Source organism: Stylophora pistillata, chromosome 6 (assembly GCF_964205215.1).
Source record: "Stylophora pistillata chromosome 6, jaStyPist1.2, whole genome shotgun sequence".
Classification (NCBI taxonomy): domain Eukaryota; kingdom Metazoa; phylum Cnidaria; class Anthozoa; order Scleractinia; family Pocilloporidae; genus Stylophora; species Stylophora pistillata.
In genome coordinates this window covers 10,762,525-10,785,718 of record NC_142524.1, presented here as the reverse complement: position 1 = coordinate 10,785,718, position 23,194 = coordinate 10,762,525, and the positions used below count along the sequence as shown (strand labels likewise).

Genomic DNA, 23,194 nt, shown 5'->3' with positions numbered 1-23,194 from the left:
GTTACCCTATAATTTGTTACCATCCTAAAACTTTTCTTTATGACGACTTCAACCTTGATATCTTCGATTAAGGTAATTTTATAGACCCACTACAAGTTAATCATTCAATGAGCAAATTATGCAACAAAGCCGGTCTCCACCAATATGGGTAAGTTGGAATGCTGATTACTCGAAACTTCCGCTGTTTCCCAACAGTTTTCGGTTTCCATTTCATGGAAAGTACGATGAAGTTTGAATCTTGTTGAATGTCTTTGAGCTTTAGTTTATTTGTCGGTTTGTTTTTTTCATTTTTATCTTAGGGTAGTTATGGAGCTGATGTCCTTTTATTGTTCATCAACATTGTGTTGAAATTTCAGGTGTGAAATTTAAGACTCCAATGCTTGGTTCAAAGATTCTCGATAGTTTTGAAGTTTTCAAAGCCACAGCCCGCTTAGTTTCAACGCCGTATCTGGTGACTGACTCAATCTCAATGTAGAGTAATTAATGTCGACCGGCGCTATTTGAACTGGTAGTCTCATACGACTGATTTCACTCGCAGTTGTCCTGAAGGTAGGTCGAGCAAAACGATGTGGTGACAACAAAAAGAACTCTTATTATACTAAGCAATAGATGAAACGAGTAAATAAACATGTGGGTTACAAGACAAGAATGTTACATGATATTCAAAGCACATCTTTTACAATTACAAGATGTGCTAATTACAAGAAGATAATGGCTCCATATTATAACTATTTCAAACAGTTTCAGGTTATTGATGTTTTATTATAGCCAGAGGATTTTGAAGGAGTGTTTAACTTTACGCCTCGATGTAATTCGCGCCGTTAGGCGCCAAAGCAGTGATGAAACTGGACAAAATGTCTGAGCAAATTGTGAAACTGAGCGCGGGATAGTTCGTGTAGAGTATACCTAGGTTGATGACAACAAATCCAGATATTGAATGCAAAAATGGAAATCCATGTTATCTAGAAAGACAGAAGTTTTGATACAACTGATTGCACATTGTTTGTGAACAAGAGCTCAGGCGAAAAATTACAGCTAATACTAAAAATATTTTGATTTCAATGTTGATCAGTGTGGTCAATAAACCTATCAAGTAAAAGAAAGTTGTTAAACCATTAAGAAACGAAGCTAAAAAGAAAAAACAAACGAGAACATCGTATGCTAGTCTATTGTGCAAGTCTTTAATCTATGTAAATTGTCTACCGTCCTCTACAAAAAGAAAACAGCTTTCCTCTTTTAGTTTGTTGGCCGCTATTTTTTAACACTGCTTTCGAAATCAGACCTCACTGGGAATACATTTACATCAATGTTACAAACTCAAGTCCCTGCCATTGATTCACCCTTATATTGAATAATCCTGAGGAAGCATATCAACCAAACCCTGAACAAGAATTAGACTTCGCTGAGAGGCGATAAGAGAAAGAACACTCAACTTACCCTATACAGCCCTGTGCATTTGAGAAACGTTTGGGCTTTTTAATAACGTCACTCACGTTCACAGCATAACAGTTGTCCTATCATTGGTATCAATTCATTGCAATATTATTCCACTGCCGATCAAATTATGCGGGCACGACTGCGGGATGTTTTATACCGAGTATACGTGATCCGTAAATACCAAAGATACTATTTCCCATCAGGATGCCTTTAAATGCTAAATATATTTATTAGCCAATCTGTTTTACCGGTGATTATCTTATTGCAAATCCATATCGTTCTTCAGATTGCCAAGGTTTAAAAAGTATACTTTATAACCTTGGAGGTTGCCACTGAAACAAGATGGCGCTACAACCATATCGGGACGAGCAGTTAAACTATCTCAAATTCGCCTTCATTGTAGTGAATGAGTTCCCAAAGGCCTCACTTCAGACTTTCAAGTCCATGTGGGACAACAGCTTGACACATCTTTCCGGTCATCAACTGTGGGATGACTCCCTTGTCGAGAGAATATTATTTCTCGCTTCAGAGGGTAGCCCCAAAAATCTCAAGCTTCCACAAACCTCTCCTATGAAGAATGAGATAACACCGCTCTGGTCAAGGCCACCATTTACGCCAAGTCCTTTGCTTTGCTCGACAGTAGAGGTCATCTCAAGACACTTGGGGAGCTGTTTGTGAAACCTCTAAAAATGGCTCATGGAGTGTTCCATGCATCGGTAACGAGCCTGAGTGGAAACAATGCTGAAATGTTTGCTCTTGCAACTGATCACCTTCGACTTTTAAGAAATTCGCTTTGTCACTCGCACTCCTCTGAAATTGTGAAAGCTACGTGCAGCACGCTACAGACGCATTCAATGCTCTTGGTGTCAAGAAGGACCCTATTGATGCCATTGGTGGTTTAACAGAGTCAGAATTTCCCACAAATGAGGTTCGTAAACTAAGAACGTATCAAAGAGGAATATCGGGCTCATGTAAGTTTTCTACAAGAAAAGAATAAATTACAATAACAACAGATAAGTTTTCTACAACTACAGAATCAATTTCAACATCAACAAATCAGTTTTCTACAACAACGTGTGGAGGACATCAGCTCGGATTTAAAAGCCTTCAGTCACAAAATGGAAGAATTGCCAACTAAAGACGACTTTCGAAACATGCTGGCACAAGTGACCACTTAAAAACAGGGGGCAGCTTTGAACTTGCTAGGTGAATACTTATTCAGTTTCGACTTCAAATGTTTGATGCCTGTGGTTTTAGTTAAGGTCGCTTCGTTAAACTCTTTTTATGATTTAATCGTCTTTTCCTCACTTTAAAACCCTGTACATCCTATCGGAAAAGTTTGCGACAAAACTGCTTTCATGTCCAGACGAACGTCGAAGTAAAGGGCTTTCACCGTAAAATTAAGTGCTTATCCTTGTGGTTTTAAGAAACGAAACTAGTCCCTTTTTTAGAAGATTCTAGCGCTTCATATAAAAAAATGCGGAGGAGATCATGGAAAATTTTGTAACCATTTAAAAGTGCATTGCACAATGTGTGCCCAGCTCTCAAAGTGAAATATCGTAAGATGCCTTTTTTTGTTTTTTATTTTCTTTATCATTATTTGCCTGATAATTAACCACAATCTACCCAGGAAGCAATAGTCCTTTTCACAGTTGTGGGCTTGGTGGCCAAACCTTTGAACAGGAGTGAGGCTTAGGGTGACCTTGTTATGATAGAGATGTTGCTGCTTTTCAAATGCAAATTACTTTGTTATCATGCTAACTAGATACAGGCCTCTATCACAACAGGGTCACCCTTAGCCTCACTCCTGTTCAAAGGCTTGGCCACCAAGCCCACAACTGTAAAAGGGACTATTAATATTCAGGCTTATATTGACCACTGTCATAAATGGCTGCGGGATTAATATTCTTTTGTTTAAATTTAAATTAGCCTTTCTGGCCTCGCTTGAGATAATATATTCTTTTCAATTTTGTACTGGAGAACGAGGCCAGAAAGGCTAATTTAAATTTAAACAAAAGAATATTAATCCGGAAGCCATTTATGAAAGTGGTCTATTGAGGGGGTTGAAATCAACCTAATCATTACTGAACATTTGTGAATATGATACAATCTTAGATGTGACCTGCGGTTAAAGAAATGAGTGTGAGAGCGATCTTCGCAGTGATGATCACTACTTAAGCAGAAGTGAGAATAAAGCCTGAAAAAATGTCAGTCCTGAAAAAATGTCAAGGCTGTACGGGATTCGAACTCATGAACTCTGCGATATCGGTGCAGCGCTCTACCAACTGAGCTAACAAGCTAACTGGAAAAGTGAGATGTTCTTTGGAGTGTTTGTTCAATTTGTTATTTATGAAATATTCATCATATTGGAATCGTAGCCTTGAGCCAACTACATGGAGAACCTCAAGTAAGCTTTTGAAAATAAATATCCGTGAAGTACATAACGTTGAAAGCCGTAATAGATCCTTATTTTTGTTTGTAATTTAAACAGATGATTACCTGACACCCAATAATCCAACTAAAGATACTTCTTCACTGTATACAGATGTTGCTGACCAAGATAGAAAACGGAAAGAAAACGGAAAGAAATCGCTTGTTTAGCACAAAGCCTCTGGAGGAATGAAATTTCAACTGTAGTTTCACACCTCAAGTCAGGTGACTTTGCCACCGCTCTCCAGTCTGCACAACGTGCACCAGACACCACACGAAAGCTTTTTGGAGAACAAGACCCTAGCACATCTAGCATGTACTTGTTACTTGGGAGCCTACAAAGGTGCGGGGGTAACTTTGCATCAGCTCTTCAGTCTTCCCAACGTGCACTTGACATAACCCGAAAGTTGTTTGGCGAGGAACATTCGGACACAGCCCAAAGTTACCTTTGTCTTGCCTTCGCACAACATTCCCTAAGTGATTATGCGTCAGCACTAAGTCAGCAAAGTGTGCCCTGGACATCAGACGAGCGTTATTCCGCGAGAAAGGCTCAAACACCGCCAAAAGTTACTATGCTTTAGGGGTCATACAGCATTCCTTAGGTAAACATACAGTAGCCCTTAGTCTAGCCAGCGAGCCCTTCACATAAGAAGAAAGTTGTTCGGCGAGGAACACTCAGACACAACTCAAAGCTATCATTCTGTTGGGGTCACACAACAATCCTTAGGTGATCATATATCAGCCCTTCAGTCTAAATAACGAGCTCTTGACATACGAAGAAAGTTATTCGGCGACAACCACTCAGACACAGATCAAAGCTACCAATCTATAGGGTCAAACAACATTCCTTAGGTGATCGTACATCAACCCTTCAGTTAAACAACGAGCCCTTGACATAAGAAGAAAGGTTTTCAGCGAGGACCACTCGGACACAGCTCAAAGCTATCATTCTCTGGGAGCCACACACCATTCCTTAGGTGATCGTATCAGCTCATCAGCCTAGCCAGCGAGCCCTTGACATACGAAGAAAGTTTTTCGGCAAGGAGCACTCAGAAAAAACTAAAAACTACCATTCTCAAGGAGTGACACAACTTCCCTAGGGGATCACACATCAGCTCTTGAGTCTGCAAAACGTGCCACATATTTGAAAAGAAAGCTTTTGGAAGAAGAGCTCTTAGACAGGGTCCCCAATAGGGTTCTTCAATCCCGCCATCCCGGCCGGAATTTTTCCTCAATCCCGAGATCCCGACGGTTTCTACCGGCTAATCCCGATCCCGGTCATATTTTCTTAATTCCTTACTTCAGCAAAAACGATCCTTGAAGTTCCGTTTCAGATTCCCTCACAGCCGACTCAAGCACTGATTATTACGTTGAATTAGCTGTATCTCTCTGCACTAAAACGATGATCTAGTTCATTTGTTTTTCATGACTGGTTTTAAACGAGTTTCGTCAGTCAATGAGTTATTTTCATGGTTTTTATAGCTGGTTTTTTTGTTTTTGCTTTCTTTTTTTCTGTTTCGCCTCTCTTTTTCGATAACACCTGCCTTCCGGATCATCTCACACTTCTTTTCCTGCATCTTCTACAACGTCTGTACAGTATTTAAAAGGAAAGACCCTTTAACGTTTTTGAACAAATTAAAATGGCCGGCTTAAACTTTGTGCATAAGCATTACTTCTTTTCCACTGAATATATAGACGCGTATAAGATACCACTTTTATGGTGGATTCTCTTACTCCGAGAAGTTTTGAATTAACATAAAAGAGGTCGTCTACATCGAATGGGAAAAGTGCTTTCTGAAACAGCACCTAAAGTACGTCGATAATTATTATTGTAATCCACAATACTTTTAGCGTTGTTTTGATTGCTTTGTTTTTTAGTTTTTCTTTATCACGTAGCAGTCAATCCAATTTGTGCTATGAACAGCATGCAGACGCGCGTAAAATTCAGTTTGTTACTATATAAGATGATAGAGATAGATGAAAGGATGTTTGTGCCAATGCACGCGCGCGATAAAAGAAGGACTAAATCTAGTAATCGATGGCGAGTTCCCTTTTAGGTTATCTCCGAAGAGCGCCTTTTCCCCGTTATTGTTCTTCAATTAAATACGAAGTACATTTATGTCAGCCCCGCGCGTTAAAATGGTCGCTACGTTAAAAAAAAAAAAATCCAAGGAAATGAGATGAATGAATGAACTTTATTTAAGTGTCAGAGTATTTAGCTAAATCTAAGCTAATTGTGGACACTAAAAGAACATTCTAAATAAAAATAAAATTAAAAATAGGAACATCACACTGAACTACTTTAAAATTTACAATTTTTTGTTAAGGTTTATTTATAATTGATGGTGCCCACTAAAAAGGAGACGTTGCAATATTTGTGTGCACAAACTAAAAAGAATTCATTACCACTGAAATGGAAATACGACTTTTGGGCATATGCTCAGTTCTTTAAGCGGAGAGGAATTGTACAATATAATTTCTCTATCTCGCTCTGTAAAAAATTGATACCTTCTTTCGCAATTTAAAGCCTGCCATCTTTGGATAACGCCTTCAGTTTAGTCTCTTCAATAGGCCGAGGTGATAACCGAATTAGTCCCAATTTAAGTTTGGTTTGAATTTTTTATGGAATGATAATCAAATAATCGGGGTTTCAACGATGACGCTTTAACTTGGCGTCGTTGCAACAGCGTTCGGCCAACGGCCCACCGACGTCAGTTGAGGTTGAACTCGCAAAAAAAAAATCATATATGAATAATAGTAATAATAATATAAAGGTGCACCAAATAGTGGAGGGTTCCAATGGGGTGATGGTTCGTAAGTTTAAAGAATATAATTTTGGTCGTTTAAGGCTACCGGTTAATTTTTTTCCGGCTACCATAAATATTTTTACTATTAACGTTTCTTGACGACTACCGTTTAAAAACTTTATCGTGGGGCCTTGCTCTAAAGCTGCATACTGACGTAAGGACTTATCATTTTCTTCTTCTCCTTGTTGGAGTCTACTCAGCTAGCAATAACAAAAAACGGGTCTAAATTCATTACCAGAAATCGGAGACATCGATCAAATTTCTTCTCCACAGAACTTTAAAAATGGCAGCCCACGATTACAAAGGATTGTATGGCATAATATAAAAAAATTCAGATATCACGCACATTAGAAAAACTAGCCTGCTTCCCTTGATCTCAATCGAACAAGCAATGTTTTGGTGTTCTCACAATATGACTTTTTAGGTGTTTAATGAAAGATAAGTTCGGACAAATCGCGATTCAAAATTTACCGGTAAACAGTCGCTTAATGTCTCATAAGCTCTATAATTTTGGTAAATATTACATACCAAAAACTCCATTTTGGAGCTCAAATCTTGCCTAGGGACATCTTCCCTCGATCTCCATCGCTTCGTGATGAATTAATGCCCCAGATTTGGTTCGAAATATTCCGCAACTCGATGAAAACCCTCGGACAAATTTAAAGGTTTGATAGTGATATATTCTGCCTCTATACTCTTGACCGCCATTGTGCGACTTTGTACGAAATTGCTAAAACGTACGACCATGATTATCTCTTTCTCCACCATTTTGGAAGCCATGTTAAAGCACATGTAACCCGGCAGCTTTAAGATTAAATCCGCTGGGCATTGACTTAGCAGGCTCGCTTAAACATAAATTTGCGAAGCCGGAACGAACTTTGGTTGAGAAAGTAAACTTTAATAAAAAAAAAAAATGTCCCACTTCTTGAGCGATCGCGAACGGCAGAAAACGGACACCAAACTCCGAATTAGTAGCCCTCACAAAAAATTCAAGAACCGGAATGATGTCGATGCAACTAAACTAGCTTTAGCAGTTGAAATTCCGTATTGCTTGTTGAAAGAATGGCATGGAAAAGTCACTGACAAAACCGATCCCGAAGCAACTGCCCCAGATTACATCAGTCTTGCCAATGAGTTAATCCCGGGACATTGCGTACAAATAAGCGAAGACTCTGGGCAGCGAATAAATGGCATCTTAGCTAGGAAGGCAGGAGAGGTGAAATCCACTTACAAAAAGGCCAGAAATAGTAGAGAAAGGGGTGAGCTTCACCAAAAAAAATACAAACTTAGCATTTTCAAAGATGAAATCGTCTCGTTAGAGGGTGTTGAGGAAGAACTTATTTGCACAAGACAAGAGATTGAAGAGTGGGAAAGAAAAGTTGAAGACTTGGAGCAAAAAAAGACAGAACTGGTGGAGGCATTGCAGGAGGCCCTGAAAGTAAAAGATGAATGCTTAAAGGAGAAGGAAAAAGACATAGCCATACTGACTGAGCAAAATCAAGAGCTGCAGCGTCACATTAGCGCCTTAGAAGGAAGACTTGGTGAGGTAGGATGTACTGACAAGAAACTTGGAGAGCCTTGCTTAAAGCAAAGGTCCAGGAGACTAAAGGAACTGAAAAGCAGAGCTCAGGTGGCACTCTGGTTTATGGGGTCTTACGGTCTGGAGTTGACTTGTTTAAAAGGTGTGGACCATAAACATGGAAAGACATACACCATTGATTTGGCGCACAGAGAAACACCGGTGGCAGGTTCTGAGACGGAAGATGATGATAAAGTGGAACAAGTTCTCTACTTATTAGATAAGTTTTGTGCAAGCGATGAACTTTACCATGAACTGACAATAATGTGTGATGAGTTGCCCAAATCATATTTGATAAAGCAAAAACGAAAGCAGCTCAACGACATTTGCACAATTGAAAGAGTTCCTGGGCATTATCCAGGTGCTCAAATATCATTTACAGAGACATTAAAAGCTCACATAAAAGACCTTCAGAAAAATGATCCCTCATTTGATATAAATGAGCCTGTTAAGGTAAAGATTAGTGTTGATGGGGCCAAAATGTCAAGAAGCTCAAACTTCATGATCCTGTCGTTTTCCCTTTTGCAAACTGCTGAGAAAGTCATGTCTTCAAGAGGAAACCGAACAATTGCTATTGTCAATGGCCCAGAAAAATATGACACTCTTGAACACTCTTTTTCATCAGCCATCAATGAAATCAACACTGTCTTAGAAGCTGGTTTCATTGATGTTGATGGGAAACAAGTAAAAATTGAAATGTTTCTGGGAGGAGGCTATAAATTCCTGCTCATGGTTATGGGCCTCAGTGGTGCCACTTCCACTCATGCTTGCCTGTGGTGTTTGATTCACAAGTTGGATAGGTGGGACACATCAAAGCCTCTTGACCATTTACAATTTGGGAGAGATGAAGAGAACCCTGGATCACATTAAATCAATGCTGCCCCTTAAAAAATATTCAGTGATTAATAAACCCTTGTTCAACATTGAACTTGATCACATAGTATTAGATGAGCTGCACCTGATGATGAGAGTTACTGATCGCCTGACAGAAAACATCATCACTGAGGTAATGGAGAGAGATGGTGAGGCTGACATGAGAAAAAAGAGAGGGGAGAAAAAAGGGATCTACCTGGAATCTCTTGTTTCTACTATCAATAAAATTGGCATTCCATTTTCTACTTGGGAAAAAAAAATTCTGATGGAAAGGGCAGTGGTTCGTATGAATGGACAAGTCTCATTGGATCTGACAAGAAAAAAATGATGGAACTCCTTCCAGCCCAACTTGCAAAAAATGACATTCTCTACCCTGAAACAAGGCAAACAGTAGTCCAGCTTTGGTCAGATTTCCACAAACTCTATAACATAATCAGTGACTATGATACAAAAGCTGGACAGTATCTTGAAGTTGAACAAAAGGGGAAACAGTTCATTGACCTGTTTTGCTCACTGGCTGGAAAGAGAATGAATTATGACAAAAAGAGAGTTACCCCATACATGCACACAATACCCTACCATGTGCCACATTTCCTAAAAAATTTTTCCACCATGAAGCAATTCACAGGGCAAGGGGTGGAAAAGAACAATGATGATGCAAAGAGGATATTTTTTCAGAAATCCAATAAATGGGATGTTGCGAGAGATGTTCTTCAGTCAGAATCAAGGCAGATAGCATTACAAGGTTATGAAAGAGAGAAACGAAAGTATAACAAACAAAACAAAAATTACTGGGAAGAAGGCATAGTTGAAACTCGGAAAAAAAGGCAGAGATCACAAGTGATCACAAGTGAAGAGCCAGGCCCTTCAGATGAGCTCACAGAACAAGAAGAAGACCTTGGCAAACTGAGTGTTTCTCAACTTAAAGAAAGGATAAAGTCAAAAAATATTCAAGTAAAGGGATTGGCCAAACTGAAAAAGAGAGAACTCATTTAACTCTTGAAGTATACCCCCTAAATGTGCAAATTAATTCAAGATAATGGCTGACCCCTGCCCCCTCCTGACAAAAGAACAATTTTGACAAAATGTGTATGACAAAATGCACTGAGATATATTTACCATTTCTTACAAGAAAACATGTTATATCTTTAGATTTAGTTAGAATTACAAGTAATTTCATTTAAAGATAGTATTATTAAAGTATTTACCCTTACATATTCTTATTTTGTGTCTATCATAGGTAAACTTTAATTAAAGCAGAGAAAACTAAAAGTGAAACAAATCTCAACAACTTTGACCTGACATTCATTCAAAACAATAATCTTTTTCTAAATTAGATGTTATGTCCGTCCCATGCCCTTCTATTTACTGTAATAAGAACATTTTCTACTGGAGACCTGGATGCCTGTCTAAGTGCACCTTTTGAAAAGGTAAAACGTTTCTTTGAAAACTTCAGCACTAGCTTTAACTTCAGGCGAAAACGTACAGCACTACCTTGTCCTAATTCATTTAAATAATAATACCAGTACGATGGAAGGCAAAACCTACTGAAATCACTCAGTTCATAGAGCATCGAAATCCCATCCCCTGACAATGTTCCATGTCCTCTAAATATATATCTAATGATATCATGGTCAATGGCAATTTCCACTGAGTAGGTTGCCTTCACTGCCTTGCTTTTAAGAATGCCTAATATTGCATATGTGAAAACATCAGCAGCCTTCTCTAGTCTTTCTTTGCTGATCTTTGGATTAGAGTAACCCCTGTAAGATTTAGTTACAGAAAAAAAAATATCAAAATAATATTTTAGTTTTTAAGGCCACTGTAAACATCAAATAACACGTAACCCTTTAAGCCCAGATTTGACTATGCATATTCTCCTCAACGTTTTCTCCACATTTCTTATATATGGTATGAAGAAAAGTTTAAACAACAAGAAATATTAACCTCTGGTGATCACTTCCTTCATTTTTATGACCTGTTTGTTTGATTAGGCAGTAACATTGTAAGGAAACATTTAATGCAGGGAACTATTACTGGGCCTGTTGCACAAACTACCAAGACACCATCACTGGGGCCTAAAGGGATAACCAAGAACTAAAAAATTATTATTTAAGCGTAAGCTTATTGCACAACAGTTTGACCTTATTAACTCATCAGACAAGTGATTAGACGGTTCCCAAGAGCTTGTCCAGGCCGGCCAGTCTTTCCATTTTACCAGATATTCATCATCCTGTATAAAGGTGAAATTACACATCATCTTAGTGCTTACTAAGTTTCGCGTATAGCTCTGTTTAATAGTAAACACATTGAATTACTTGCAGATGAGCTTCATATAAATTAATTCATACCTCCTTACTCGACGATTTCCGCTTGCTGACAAGTCTCTCCACTTGATATAATTTCGCCCCGGGTTTATAATTTCTTTTGCATGTAGAAAAAGGTTCAAAATCCGCCGAAGAAAGATTATTCAGAGCAACATAATTTACGCATTCCTTGCTTCGAACCGCTCTTGCCATATTCTTTCACGTAATCCGATACCTCCGGGCATGCTCCTTTCAACTAAGAGTACACCGCATTCAGAAAGTATCGTGTGAACAAAATGACTCCGATTTCTGGTAATGTCAATGATTCTTTGAGTTTCTTATTTCCTAATTGACTATTTCACACATGTATGGATATGTGGCATACAGATTAATTGTTCTGTAGCACACTTCTTTCCCAGATCCACCATCTAGGTTCTTATGAAGCCTGTAGAAACGACGGTTGGGTGAGGCTCCATCATATGTGGCGGCAATAACCCACTGGTTGCATATACATTCTAGAATGCATACAGCTTCCCAGAACAGGGGCATTATTTGTACTGATGTGACTCCTGTGGTGGCAAAATACGCCAGACTGAATTTGAGCTCTGTACAGACTCCTCGCACAAGAAACACTAAAGCATGTGTTGCCACATCATCGTGTTTATCAAGAGTGGCAAAGTTTACATCTGGGTTCCCCAGATCAACAAATCCAATGAGATCATGAGTGTTCTTATCAAAGACAAGGTTGGCTTGGACCTTCATTTCATCAAGGAGAATAACACAATATCTCTGGACATCAAAGTAGTTGCTTGTTTCAGACTTTAATTCATCAACTACTTTGTCTTGGAAGCCTGGTGCAGGTCTTATGAAGTTGCGATAGTCTCGCAGTGTTCTTTGGCTTGGTAGAGTGAGAATATTGCTTTGTCTAAGCTCTTCATAGCAAGATGGTGATTCTTCCACAAGATATAGACAGAAGCGAGTTATCATGGGGCGGTATTGAACACTGCTGGCGCTACTATGAAACAATTTCTTTTGCTGTTGCCAGAAGAGATTCATAAAGGGTGTCATCTTGGTTTCATCATAGTTAGTAGAGGGGACTGGTTAGGAAGGTCGGTGAACTTCAAAAGAGGAGGTTATTGTTCGATTTTTTAGAAATCACGTGACCAATACCGTGCACAGCACAGGATTCAACTGAGATGTGGCGCCGGTTGTCACTTGAGTACGGTACGCTGTCTTGTGTTCTTTTCGATGTTATTATGATAAAAAAAGAAAAAACAGTTGTAAATCGTAATAAAGCTACTCTAGATTAAGTTTAAAATGCCTGGCGATAATTGTTCCGTGGTTGGCTGTGGATCGTGCAGGCGATCGAAAGGTATAGGCATTTGGAAACTTCCCGCTCCGAGGAACGAAGTATACAAAAAGTGGAGAGCAGACTGGCTGAATGAACTCACAAAATCAAGAGAAGTAGACAAAGATTTCCAGAAACAAATTGACAGCGATAGAGTCTTTACATGCGAGAAGCATTTCGGCTCTTGATGATATAGAAATTGGTAAGTATTCAGACTAAAGCTTGTGTGTGTATGGTGCTTACCAGTATGGAATGTAGGATTTTTGTGCGCGGCACAGCACAACCGAAGGTGTATGTGTAGTTAGTAGTTAGTAGAGGGGATTATAAACATCAGATGTGTGTTTATAACTTGGAACATCCTCGGAGACCCAGGGGCAGTGAGTCGATTTCAAGTTAAGGGCAGAAGAGCCCCTGGGGACATTGTCTTACAAGACTAGTTCCAAACGGTCGCAGTCGTTCTGGCATCTGATTGGTGCCAGAAAATCTTTGTTTTTTTCTGCCCAATCAGAGTGAAGTGTCGTTTGGAGTCGTTTCGTGTGTTTTAACATGCACATATTGAACAAGCTCTGTTGCTCGCTATGTTTGTCTCGGCCGTGCGACGAAGCTTTGCCCGAGGTGAAAAGTTTCAGTCTCAGCACACAATGTAAGAGAAGTCGATCAGATTGTCCGCGAAATCTTACCGGAAATTATACTGAATACTTTCGCAGGTATCACAAGAGAACGAGTTTAAAAGTTTGCGAGGTTCGTATAAAACATAATGGTTGCAAGCATTGATATGTCGCTTTAAACGTTAGATGAGATGTAAGCCTAAATCTTTCAAGATTTTTTTGTATAATTTGCTGTCACTGAAACTTTTCCAATCCCGTGAAGTTATTTCGTTGCACGGGCCACGCAGGTATGTCGAACAACTGGCGCTTACGCATTTTTTTGTGCACGCCAGGCCAAAATCTAATCTAATCTTCGCTTGAAAAATTAAAAAGAAAAGCTAAACGTGGAAACTTTTGTTTATTAGATGTGGGTAGATAACCCTGTACTAAGCTGACATTTGCAATAAAACAAGCTCGCCCTTTCCATCCAATATTTCTTTGTCTTTGGTTTTGTTTTCCCCAATGAAAGCAGCACCGATTCCCAATGATCAAAGGTAATTAACTTGATCTTCAACAATCGACAAAAGAGGTGAAATGACAATGACCAAGGGACTAGAAGAGGATCCGTGACCTTTCGAGCTCAAGAATTTGAACACTCAACGCAGCAGTTGAAAGATTAACTTTCTTGAAACCCCTTCGGTAACTGTCCGAAAACATATCTCCTTTCCACGATGTTCTCGGTGATTAGTTTTTGTTCAGATTTTAATTAGCTAACCGGAAACACAGCTAAGCTTTCTTTAAGCGCTTGCTGGAGGTCGTGCACGTACTTAACGTTCTCTGCAAGGTTGGCCATATTGTAAAGACTTTACTACAAAGCAACGATTAGAATTTGGCGCGCACAGAAAGCTACGTAAGCGCCAGTTGCTTGACATACCTGCGAGGCCCGTGCGACGAAATAACTTCACGGGATTGGAAAAGTTTCAGTCACAACAAATTGTACAAAAAATCTAAAAATATTTAAGCTTACATTTCATCTAACGTTTAAAGCGACATATCAATGCCTGCATCTATTATGTATTATGCGAACCTCGCAAACTTTTAAACTCGTTCTCTTGTGATACCTGCGAAAGTATTCAGTATAATTTCCGGTAAGACTTCGCGGACAATCTGATCGATTTCTCTTACATTGTGTGCTGAGACTGAAACTTTTCGCCTCGCGCAACGCTTCGTCGCACGGCCGAGACAAACATAGCGAGCAACAGAGCTTGTTGTATATGTGCGTGTTAAAACACACGAAAGGACTCCAAACGACACTTCCCTCTGATTGGGCAGAAAAACACAAAGATTTTCTGGCACCAATCAGATGCCAGAACGACTGCGACCGTTTGGAACTAGTCTTGTAAGGCAATGTCCCCAGGGGCTCTTCTGCCCTTAACTTGAAATCGCCTCACTGCCCCTGGGTCTCCGAGGATGAACTTGGAACTGACGATGTTTACTTTTGTGTTCCGTGATGGCAACACATGTCTTGTACTAACCAAAGCTCTTCCGCCTTTCTTACTGATAGATAAATTATTTAACTTTGCTTTTAGTCGTGTCTTCAAAGATGACCAAGAAAAGACCGAAGTTTGGTTCTCTACCGACTCTAAATATGCCCCAAAAAAGCCAACAAAAGGAAAAGCTAGCGCCACGAAGACTGCTATCGATCGTGAAGGACTTGCCTGAAACCAAAAGAAAGAATGCTTGTTATAGTAACTTTGTAGAACTTTGCAAACGAGTTCATCCTTTGAAAACCCTCAGTGACTGGTCAGTTCAAGAGTTCAATGACAGAATATTGCTGAGAAAGATAAAAAACACCTTTTTGTTGCCAGAAGTTGAAATCATGATAGATGACAGTTTGGGATACACAATTTCAATTTTTGGATGGCTCATACCTGAAGACCATGAACTGTATTCTAGATATTTAAGATCAGTCAGTAATATCACAGTTTCTGACCTTGTGAAAGATGTTGAAAGCCACTCCATATGTCCTGGAGTAATTCCACATGAACTATCCAATGCTGTAATACCCCACATCATCCCGAAATCTCTCGATCCACTATTCGACGATAGTTCATTTCCACACCAGCAGTATTGGAAATCGTCGAAATCGTCTCCAAACAAAAATAAATCGATCATGTCAGCCATGTTTATCTTGATGTGTGCACGGTACTGGTCACGTGATGGTACGGTTCAACCTCAAAAGCGAAACAATAGGCCGGCCCTTTGAAGTTAGCCGGCTTTCCAAACCAGTCCCCTCTACTAACTATGGTTTCATCAGCATCGCTTATTATCTTCGTTAGATCATTGCTCAAGTTGTGGTCAATTTCCACACTTGCCTTTTCAAGGGCAGCCCTCATTTCAGACAGCTCTTGCTCAAGCTGAGAACATCTTAGCCTGTGTTCTTGTAGGGCTAATTTCACTCTTTCTGTAGATGTCTTAGAAATGGGGGCATTCAACTTTGTTGGCTCCAAAGCATTACCAGAAATCGGAGTCATTTTGTTCACACGATACTTTCTGAATGCGGTGTACTCTTAGTTGAAAGGAGCATGCCCGGAGGTATCGGATTACGTGAAAGAATATGGCAAGAGCGGTTCGAAGCAAGGAATGCGTAAATTATGTTGCTCTGAATAATCTTTCTTCGGCGGATTTTGAACCTTTTTCTACATGCAAAAGAAATTATAAACCCGGGGCGAAATTATATCAAGTGGAGAGACTTGTCAGCAAGCGGAAATCGTCGAGTAAGGAGGTATGAATTAATTTATATGAAGCTCATCTGCAAGTAATTCAATGTGTTTACTATTAAACAGAGCTATACGCGAAACTTAGTAAGCACTAAGATGATGTGTAATTTCACCTTTATACAGGATGATGAATATCTGGTAAAATGGAAAGACTGGCCGGCCTGGACAAGCTCTTGGGAACCGTCTAATCACTTGTCTGATGAGTTAATAAGGTCAAACTGTTGTGCAATAAGCTTACGCTTAAATAATAATTTTTTAGTTCTTGGTTATCCCTTTAGGCCCCAGTGATGGTGTCTTGGTAGTTTGTGCAACAGGCCCAGTAATAGTTCCCTGCATTAAATGTTTCCTTACAATGTTACTGCCTAATCAAACAAACAGGTCATAAAAATGAAGGAAGTGATCACCAGAGGTTAATATTTCTTGTTGTTTAAACTTTTCTTCATACCATATATAAGAAATGTGGAGAAAACGTTGAGGAGAATATGCATAGTCAAATCTGGGCTTAAAGGGTTACGTGTTATTTGATGTTTACAGTGGCCTTAAAAACTAAAATATTATTTTGATTTTTTTTTTTCTGTAACTAAATCTTACAGGGGTTACTCTAATCCAAAGATCAGCAAAGAAAGACTAGAGAAGGCTGCTGATGTTTTCACATATGCAATATTAGGCATTCTTAAAAGCAAGGCAGTGAAGGCAACCTACTCAGTGGAAATTGCCATTGACCATGATATCATTAGATATATATTTAGAGGACATGGAACATTGTCAGGGGATGGGATTTCGATGCTCTATGAACTGAGTGATTTCAGTAGGTTTTGCCTTCCATCGTACTGGTATTATTATTTAAATGAATTAGGACAAGGTAGTGCTGTACGTTTTCGCCTGAAGTTAAAGCTAGTGCTGAAGTTTTCAAAGAAACGTTTTACCTTTTCAAAAGGTGCACTTAGACAGGCATCCAGGTCTCCAGTAGAAAATGTTCTTATTACAGTAAATAGAAGGGCATGGGACGGACATAACATCTAATTTAGAAAAAGATTATTGTTTTGAATGAATGTCAGGTCAAAGTTGTTGAGATTTGTTTCACTTTTAGTTTTCTCTGCTTTAATTAAAGTTTACCTATGATAGACACAAAATAAGAATATGTAAGGGTAAATACTTTAATAATACTATCTTTAAATGAAATTACTTGTAATTCTAACTAAATCTAAAGATATAACATGTTTTCTTGTAAGAAATGGTAAATATATCTCAGTGCATTTTGTCATACACATTTTGTCAAAATTGTTCTTTTGTCAGGAGGGGGCAGGGGTCAGCCATTATCTTGAATTAATTTGCACATTTAGGGGGTATACTTCAAGAGTTAAATGAGTTCTCTCTTTTTCAGTTTGGCCAATCCCTTTACTTGAATATTTTTTGACTTTATCCTTTCTTTAAGTTGAGAAACACTCAGTTTGCCAAGGTCTTCTTCTTGTTCTGTGAGCTCATCTGAAGGGCCTGGCTCTTCACTTGTGATCACTTGTGATCTCTGCCTTTTTTTCCGAGTTTCAACTATGCCTTCTTCCCAGTAATTTTTGTTTTGTTTGTTATACTTTCGTTTCTCTCTTTCATAACCTTGTAATGCTATCTGCCTTGATTCTGACTGAAGAACATCTCTCGCAACATCCCATTTATTGGATTTCTGAAAAAATATCCTCTTTGCATCATCATTGTTCTTTTCCACCCCTTGCCCTGTGAATTGCTTCATGGTGGAAAAATTTTTTAGGAAATGTGGCACATGGTAGGGTATTGTGTGCATGTATGGGGTAACTCTCTTTTTGTCATAATTCATTCTCTTTCCAGCCAGTGAGCAAAACAGGTCAATGAACTGTTTCCCCTTTTGTTCAACTTCAAGATACTGTCCAGCTTTTGTATCATAGTCACTGATTATGTTATAGAGTTTGTGGAAATCTGACCAAAGCTGGACTACTGTTTGCCTTGTTTCAGGGTAGAGAATGTCATTTTTTGCAAGTTGGGCTGGAAGGAGTTCCATCATTTTTTTCTTGTCAGATCCAATGAGACTTGTCCATTCATACGAACCACTGCCCTTTCCATCAGAATTTTTTTTTCCCAAGTAGAAAATGGAATGCCAATTTTATTGATAGTAGAAACAAGAGATTCCAGGTAGATCCCTTTTTTCTCCCCTCTCTTTTTTCTCATGTCAGCCTCACCATCTCTCTCCATTACCTCAGTGATGATGTTTTCTGTCAGGCGATCAGTAACTCTCATCATCAGGTGCAGCTCATCTAATACTATGTGATCAAGTTCAATGTTGAACAAGGGTTTATTAATCACTGAATATTTTTTAAGGGGCAGCATTGATTTAATGTGATCCAGGGTTCTCTTCATCTCTCCCAAATTGTAAATGGTCAAGAGGCTTTGATGTGTCCCACCTATCCAACTTGTGAATCAAACACCACAGGCAAGCATGAGTGGAAGTGGCACCACTGAGGCCCATAACCATGAGCAGGAATTTATAGCCTCCTCCCAGAAACATTTCAATTTTTACTTGTTTCCCATCAACATCAATGAAACCAGCTTCTAAGACAGTGTTGATTTCATTGATGGCTGATGAAAAAGAGTGTTCAAGAGTGTCATATTTTTCTGGGCCATTGACAATAGCAATTGTTCGGTTTCCTCTTGAAGACATGACTTTCTCAGCAGTTTGCAAAAGGGAAAACGACAGGATCATGAAGTTTGAGCTTCTTGACATTTTGGCCCCATCAACACTAATCTTTACCTTAACAGGCTCATTTATATCAAATGAGGGATCATTTTTCTGAAGGTCTTTTATGTGAGCTTTTAATGTCTCTGTAAATGATATTTGAGCACCTGGATAATGCCCAGGAACTCTTTCAATTGTGCAAATGTCGTTGAGCTGCTTTCGTTTTTGCTTTATCAAATATGATTTGGGCAACTCATCACACATTATTGTCAGTTCATGGTAAAGTTCATCGCTTGCACAAAACTTATCTAATAAGTAGAGAACTTGTTCCACTTTATCATCATCTTCCGTCTCAGAACCTGCCACCGGTGTTTCTCTGTGCGCCAAATCAATGGTGTATGTCTTTCCATGTTTATGGTCCACACCTTTTAAACAAGTCAACTCCAGACCGTAAGACCCCATAAACCAGAGTGCCACCTGAGCTCTGCTTTTCAGTTCCTTTAGTCTCCTGGACCTTTGCTTTAAGCAAGGCTCTCCAAGTTTCTTGTCAGTACATCCTACCTCACCAAGTCTTCCTTCTAAGGCGCTAATGTGACGCTGCAGCTCTTGATTTTGCTCAGTCAGTATGGCTATGTCTTTTTCCTTCTCCTTTAAGCATTCATCTTTTACTTTCAGGGCCTCCTGCAATGCCTCCACCAGTTCTGTCTTTTTTTGCTCCAAGTCTTCAACTTTTCTTTCCCACTCTTCAATCTCTTGTCTTGTGCAAATAAGTTCTTCCTCAACACCCTCTAACGAGACGATTTCATCTTTGAAAATGCTAAGTTTGTATTTTTTTTGGTGAAGCTCACCCCTTTCTCTACTATTTCTGGCCTTTTTGTAAGTGGATTTCACCTCTCCTGCCTTCCTAGCTAAGATGCCATTTATTCGCTGCCCAGAGTCTTCGCTTATTTGTACGCAATGTCCCGGGATTAACTCATTGGCAAGACTGATGTAATCTGGGGCAGTTGCTTCGGGATCGGTTTTGTCAGTGACTTTTCCATGCCATTCTTTCAACAAGCAATACGGAATTTCAACTGCTAAAGCTAGTTTAGTTGCATCGACATCATTCCGGTTCTTGAATTTTTTGTGAGGGCTACTAATTCGGAGTTTGGTGTCCGTTTTCTGCCGTTCGCGATCGCTCAAGAAGTGGGACATTTTTTTTTTTTATTAAAGTTTACTTTCTCAACCAAAGTTCGTTCCGGCTTCGCAAATTTATGTTTAAGCGAGCCTGCTAAGTCAATGCCCAGCGGATTTAATCTTAAAGCTGCCGGGTTACATGTGCTTTAACATGGCTTCCAAAATGGTGGAGAAAGAGATAATCATGGTCGTACGTTTTAGCAATTTCGTACAAAGTCGCACAATGGCGGTCAAGAGTATAGAGGCAGAATATATCACTATCAAACCTTTAAATTTGTCCGAGGGTTTTCATCGAGTTGCGGAATATTTCGAACCAAATCTGGGGCATTAATTCATCACGAAGCGATGGAGATCGAGGGAAGATGTCCCTAGGCAAGATTTGAGCTCCAAAATGGAGTTTTTGGTATGTAATATTTACCAAAATTATAGAGCTTATGAGACATTAAGCGACTGTTTACCGGTAAATTTTGAATCGCGATTTGTCCGAACTTATCTTTCATTAAACACCTAAAAAGTCATATTGTGAGAACACCAAAACATTGCTTGTTCGATTGAGATCAAGGGAAGCAGGCTAGTTTTTCTAATGTGCGTGATATCTGAATTTTTTTATATTATGCCATACAATCCTTTGTAATCGTGGGCTGCCATTTTTAAAGTTCTGTGGAGAAGAAATTTGATCGATGTCTCCGATTTCTGGTAATGATCTTCTTTGCTCTGCTTGAGCTTTATGATCACTAGCATAGAGTTGCTCAGCACAGGTAGAACACTTTTCACTCGATTCAACTAAAACGCTACAGTTCTTTGAGCGCCAGTATTCTTTGCTTGTAAACATATCACTACCATCATCACTCTCAAATGGATCAGTTGACTTGGGAATAACATGATGAACCAGGCTAGAGTTGATTTCATAACAGTCAATCCCAGGGCAAAGAATTAGTCTTCCTACTTCTTTAATCAGATTGCTCAAAGTTATGTTCCTCATTGATCGCGCATAGGTTTTATATAACTGATGATCATCAGGTATTAACCATCCATAGCACATAACAGTGAAACCAAGGCTACCGTCCACACATTTCAACCCCTTAATAATGTGACAAGTTTGTTTACCCATCGTGGGAATGGGCAATTCTAATAGGTCAGTTTCGAAATTATTAAAACGCTTTCGCAAGATCTGTACACTCGTTTAAAACCTGCCGAATCTCTGACACTTTAGACAGCACGGAAGATGAAACATTCTACTCAGAAGAAACAGCAGAACTAGCGGATGAGGAGGAGATGGACGACAAATTTGACGCCGACACTGAGGACGAACAGTAAGCCATATTTACTACGTAACGAAAACAACAAACCGCTCCTTTGGAAGCCACAACATAAATAAAGTCAATGACCAACTTCAACTTGTTTTTTATTTATTTCTGCATGCAATATCTCGACTTATAGACGAAAATATCCACGTTTCCTTTGAAGTTGCTGTTTCGGAAAAATTATGTTGGGAAATACACTCGGCTATAAGCCGAGAAACCCTCTCTAGATCAAATTTTCGAGACTTTGGTATGTTCACGTGACACACTACGAAAACGAAGCTAAGATCCTCACAGAAATCTTGAATTCTGAAGTTGGCACATCTGTAATTTATTAAGGAATATTTCAACAGTAGAACCCCAGGGAGCCTTCAATGGGACTAGTTTAACTTTAAAGCTAAAACGAGATTTAATCGAAGAGACATGACGTGCATATCAAAGATGCGTTGCGTGACGCTTTAAGCGATGGAGGTGAAGATAGCATATTACATAAGATAACTGTCAAGGAGAATACACCTATTGCATTAAGGTTGTCATAGGAAAAAGCAAAAAGCGAAAAGCCAAATAGGAATCAATTAGCTTTGGTCAGATACCTTCCACCTTACAGCCCGGATTTTAATCCGATAGAGGGAAGTTATCCCCACACCAAACACTTCCTTCGGGAAAATGACATTGCCTTCCGTTGCTGTCTTTCAGCCCCATGCGTTTATGTTGCATGCTTTTGCGCAAGTTTCACCAGAAAACTGCGAAGGGTATTTCAGAAACTCTGGCTATGAGTGACAATTCGACTGAAGTAATAATTTTGAACCCTTTCGTTACATACATCGGTGTTTCATGTGCGGAATCTTACAGCGCGGAATTAGAATTATGTTGTCTTGTTATTGTGAATGACTTCCTAAATAACTGTTAAATTATTAAAATACGCAAATGTAAATCATGTGGCCAATAAATTCCTATTTGGCTTTTTGCTTTTGCTTTTTTCTATGACAACCTTATTGCAATTAGGTGTACATGGAATTCATATATTCCATCAACTAAAATAGGATAACTGTATTGATTTGATATTAATTACGTTTCCTTAGCTCTTTCTTTTTAACGTAAATCAAATATATCAAGCAAATCAAAGAATGCGACTTATAGACGAATAAATATTGTAATCTTTGTTCACAAAGGTGATACCCTGGGTGACACCAATCTCTTTTGAATTTGTTTTAGTAATTAATGCGTCTTCGTTTTCGTGATGGTCTTCGGTTTCGCAACGGGTCTTCGTTTTCGTAAAGGGCTCTTCCTTTTCGTAATGGATCTTCGTTTTCGTAATGGCTCTTCGTTTTCGAAGGCAGCGGCTAGGCAGGGGGTCTTTGTTTTCGAAATGGGTCTTCATTTTCGTAGGGGTCCTCGTTTTCGTGATGGATCTTCGTTTTCGTTGGGGGGGTCTTCGTTTTCGTAAGGGGTCTTCGTTTTCGTAACGGGTCTTCGTTTCCATAGGAGGTCGTAGGTCTTCGTCTTCGTGGTGTGTCTCATGAACATAATCTTTGTCATCAAAGGTAATACGAACCTCTTTTGAATTTGTTTTAATAATATGTCTTCGTTTTCGTGATGGGTCTTCGTTTTCGTAGGGGGTCTTCGTTTTCGTAATGGGTCTTCGTTTTCGTAGAGGGTCTTAGTTCTCGTAATGGGTCTTCGTTTTCGTAATGAGTCTTCGTTTTCGTAGGGGGGTCTTCGTTTTCGGGGTCTTCGTTTTCGTAACTACCGAAATTTCACCATCATACTTCGTTTGTTAAACCTTGTCCTTTCATTTGTCACCATCCCGAGGCTGTGTAGCGACGACTTCAACCATTAAATCTTCGATTAAGGTAATTTTATAGACCC

General features: G+C 39.2%; 2 protein-coding genes, 1 long non-coding RNA gene and 1 pseudogene across 4 annotated transcripts in view; 2 read left to right on the top strand and 2 right to left on the bottom strand.

Moving 5' to 3' along the window:
* Positions 1-10,216: 10,216 nt before the first annotated feature.
* LOC148728215 (uncharacterized) lies at positions 10,217-11,645 on the bottom strand. Its single transcript, XM_088762501.1, has 3 exons — positions 11,478-11,645; positions 11,271-11,359; positions 10,217-10,889 (listed from the first exon to the last, which is right to left on the bottom strand). Exons 1-3 carry the CDS (start codon positions 11,643-11,645, stop codon positions 10,460-10,462), a joined length of 687 nt encoding a protein of 228 aa, XP_088618627.1. The 3' UTR covers positions 10,217-10,459.
* Positions 11,646-13,727: 2,082 nt separating this feature from the next.
* On the bottom strand, positions 13,728-15,854 carry LOC148728214 (uncharacterized). The gene is made up of 2 exons (XR_016002247.1): positions 15,361-15,854; positions 13,728-15,085 (listed from the first exon to the last, which is right to left on the bottom strand). It is a non-coding gene; the product is annotated as an uncharacterized LOC148728214 (long non-coding RNA).
* Positions 15,855-15,890: 36 nt separating this feature from the next.
* LOC148728213 (uncharacterized) lies at positions 15,891-17,413 on the top strand. The gene is made up of 3 exons (XM_088762502.1): positions 15,891-16,152; positions 16,271-16,359; positions 16,741-17,413. Exons 1-3 carry the CDS (start codon positions 15,985-15,987, stop codon positions 17,168-17,170), a joined length of 687 nt encoding a protein of 228 aa, XP_088618628.1. The 5' UTR covers positions 15,891-15,984; the 3' UTR covers positions 17,171-17,413.
* A 5,365-nt stretch (positions 17,414-22,778) lies between these two features.
* LOC111344920 (uncharacterized) overlaps positions 22,779-23,194 on the top strand; it is a 31,562-nt pseudogene continuing 31,146 nt past the window's right edge. The window contains exon 1 of the transcript XR_016002245.1: positions 22,779-22,869. The product of XR_016002245.1 is annotated as an uncharacterized LOC111344920 (transcript). The remainder of the gene's footprint in view (positions 22,870-23,194) is intronic.

Bases quoted from the DNA above. Each gene is read 5' to 3' on its own strand.
- LOC148728213 (XM_088762502.1), top strand. From the start codon at position 15,985: ATGGCAAGAGCGGTTCGAAGCAAGGAATGCGTAAATTATGTTGCTCTG. The intron at 16,153-16,270 runs GTATGAATTAAT...ACCTTTATACAG, and splicing joins GGAAATCGTCGAGTAAGGAG to GATGATGAATATCTGGTAAA. The intron at 16,360-16,740 runs GTCAAACTGTTG...TAAATCTTACAG, and splicing joins TTGTCTGATGAGTTAATAAG to GGGTTACTCTAATCCAAAGA.
- LOC148728215 (XM_088762501.1), bottom strand. From the start codon at position 11,645: ATGGCAAGAGCGGTTCGAAGCAAGGAATGCGTAAATTATGTTGCTCTG. The intron at 11,360-11,477 runs GTATGAATTAAT...ACCTTTATACAG, and splicing joins GGAAATCGTCGAGTAAGGAG to GATGATGAATATCTGGTAAA. The intron at 10,890-11,270 runs GTCAAACTGTTG...TAAATCTTACAG, and splicing joins TTGTCTGATGAGTTAATAAG to GGGTTACTCTAATCCAAAGA.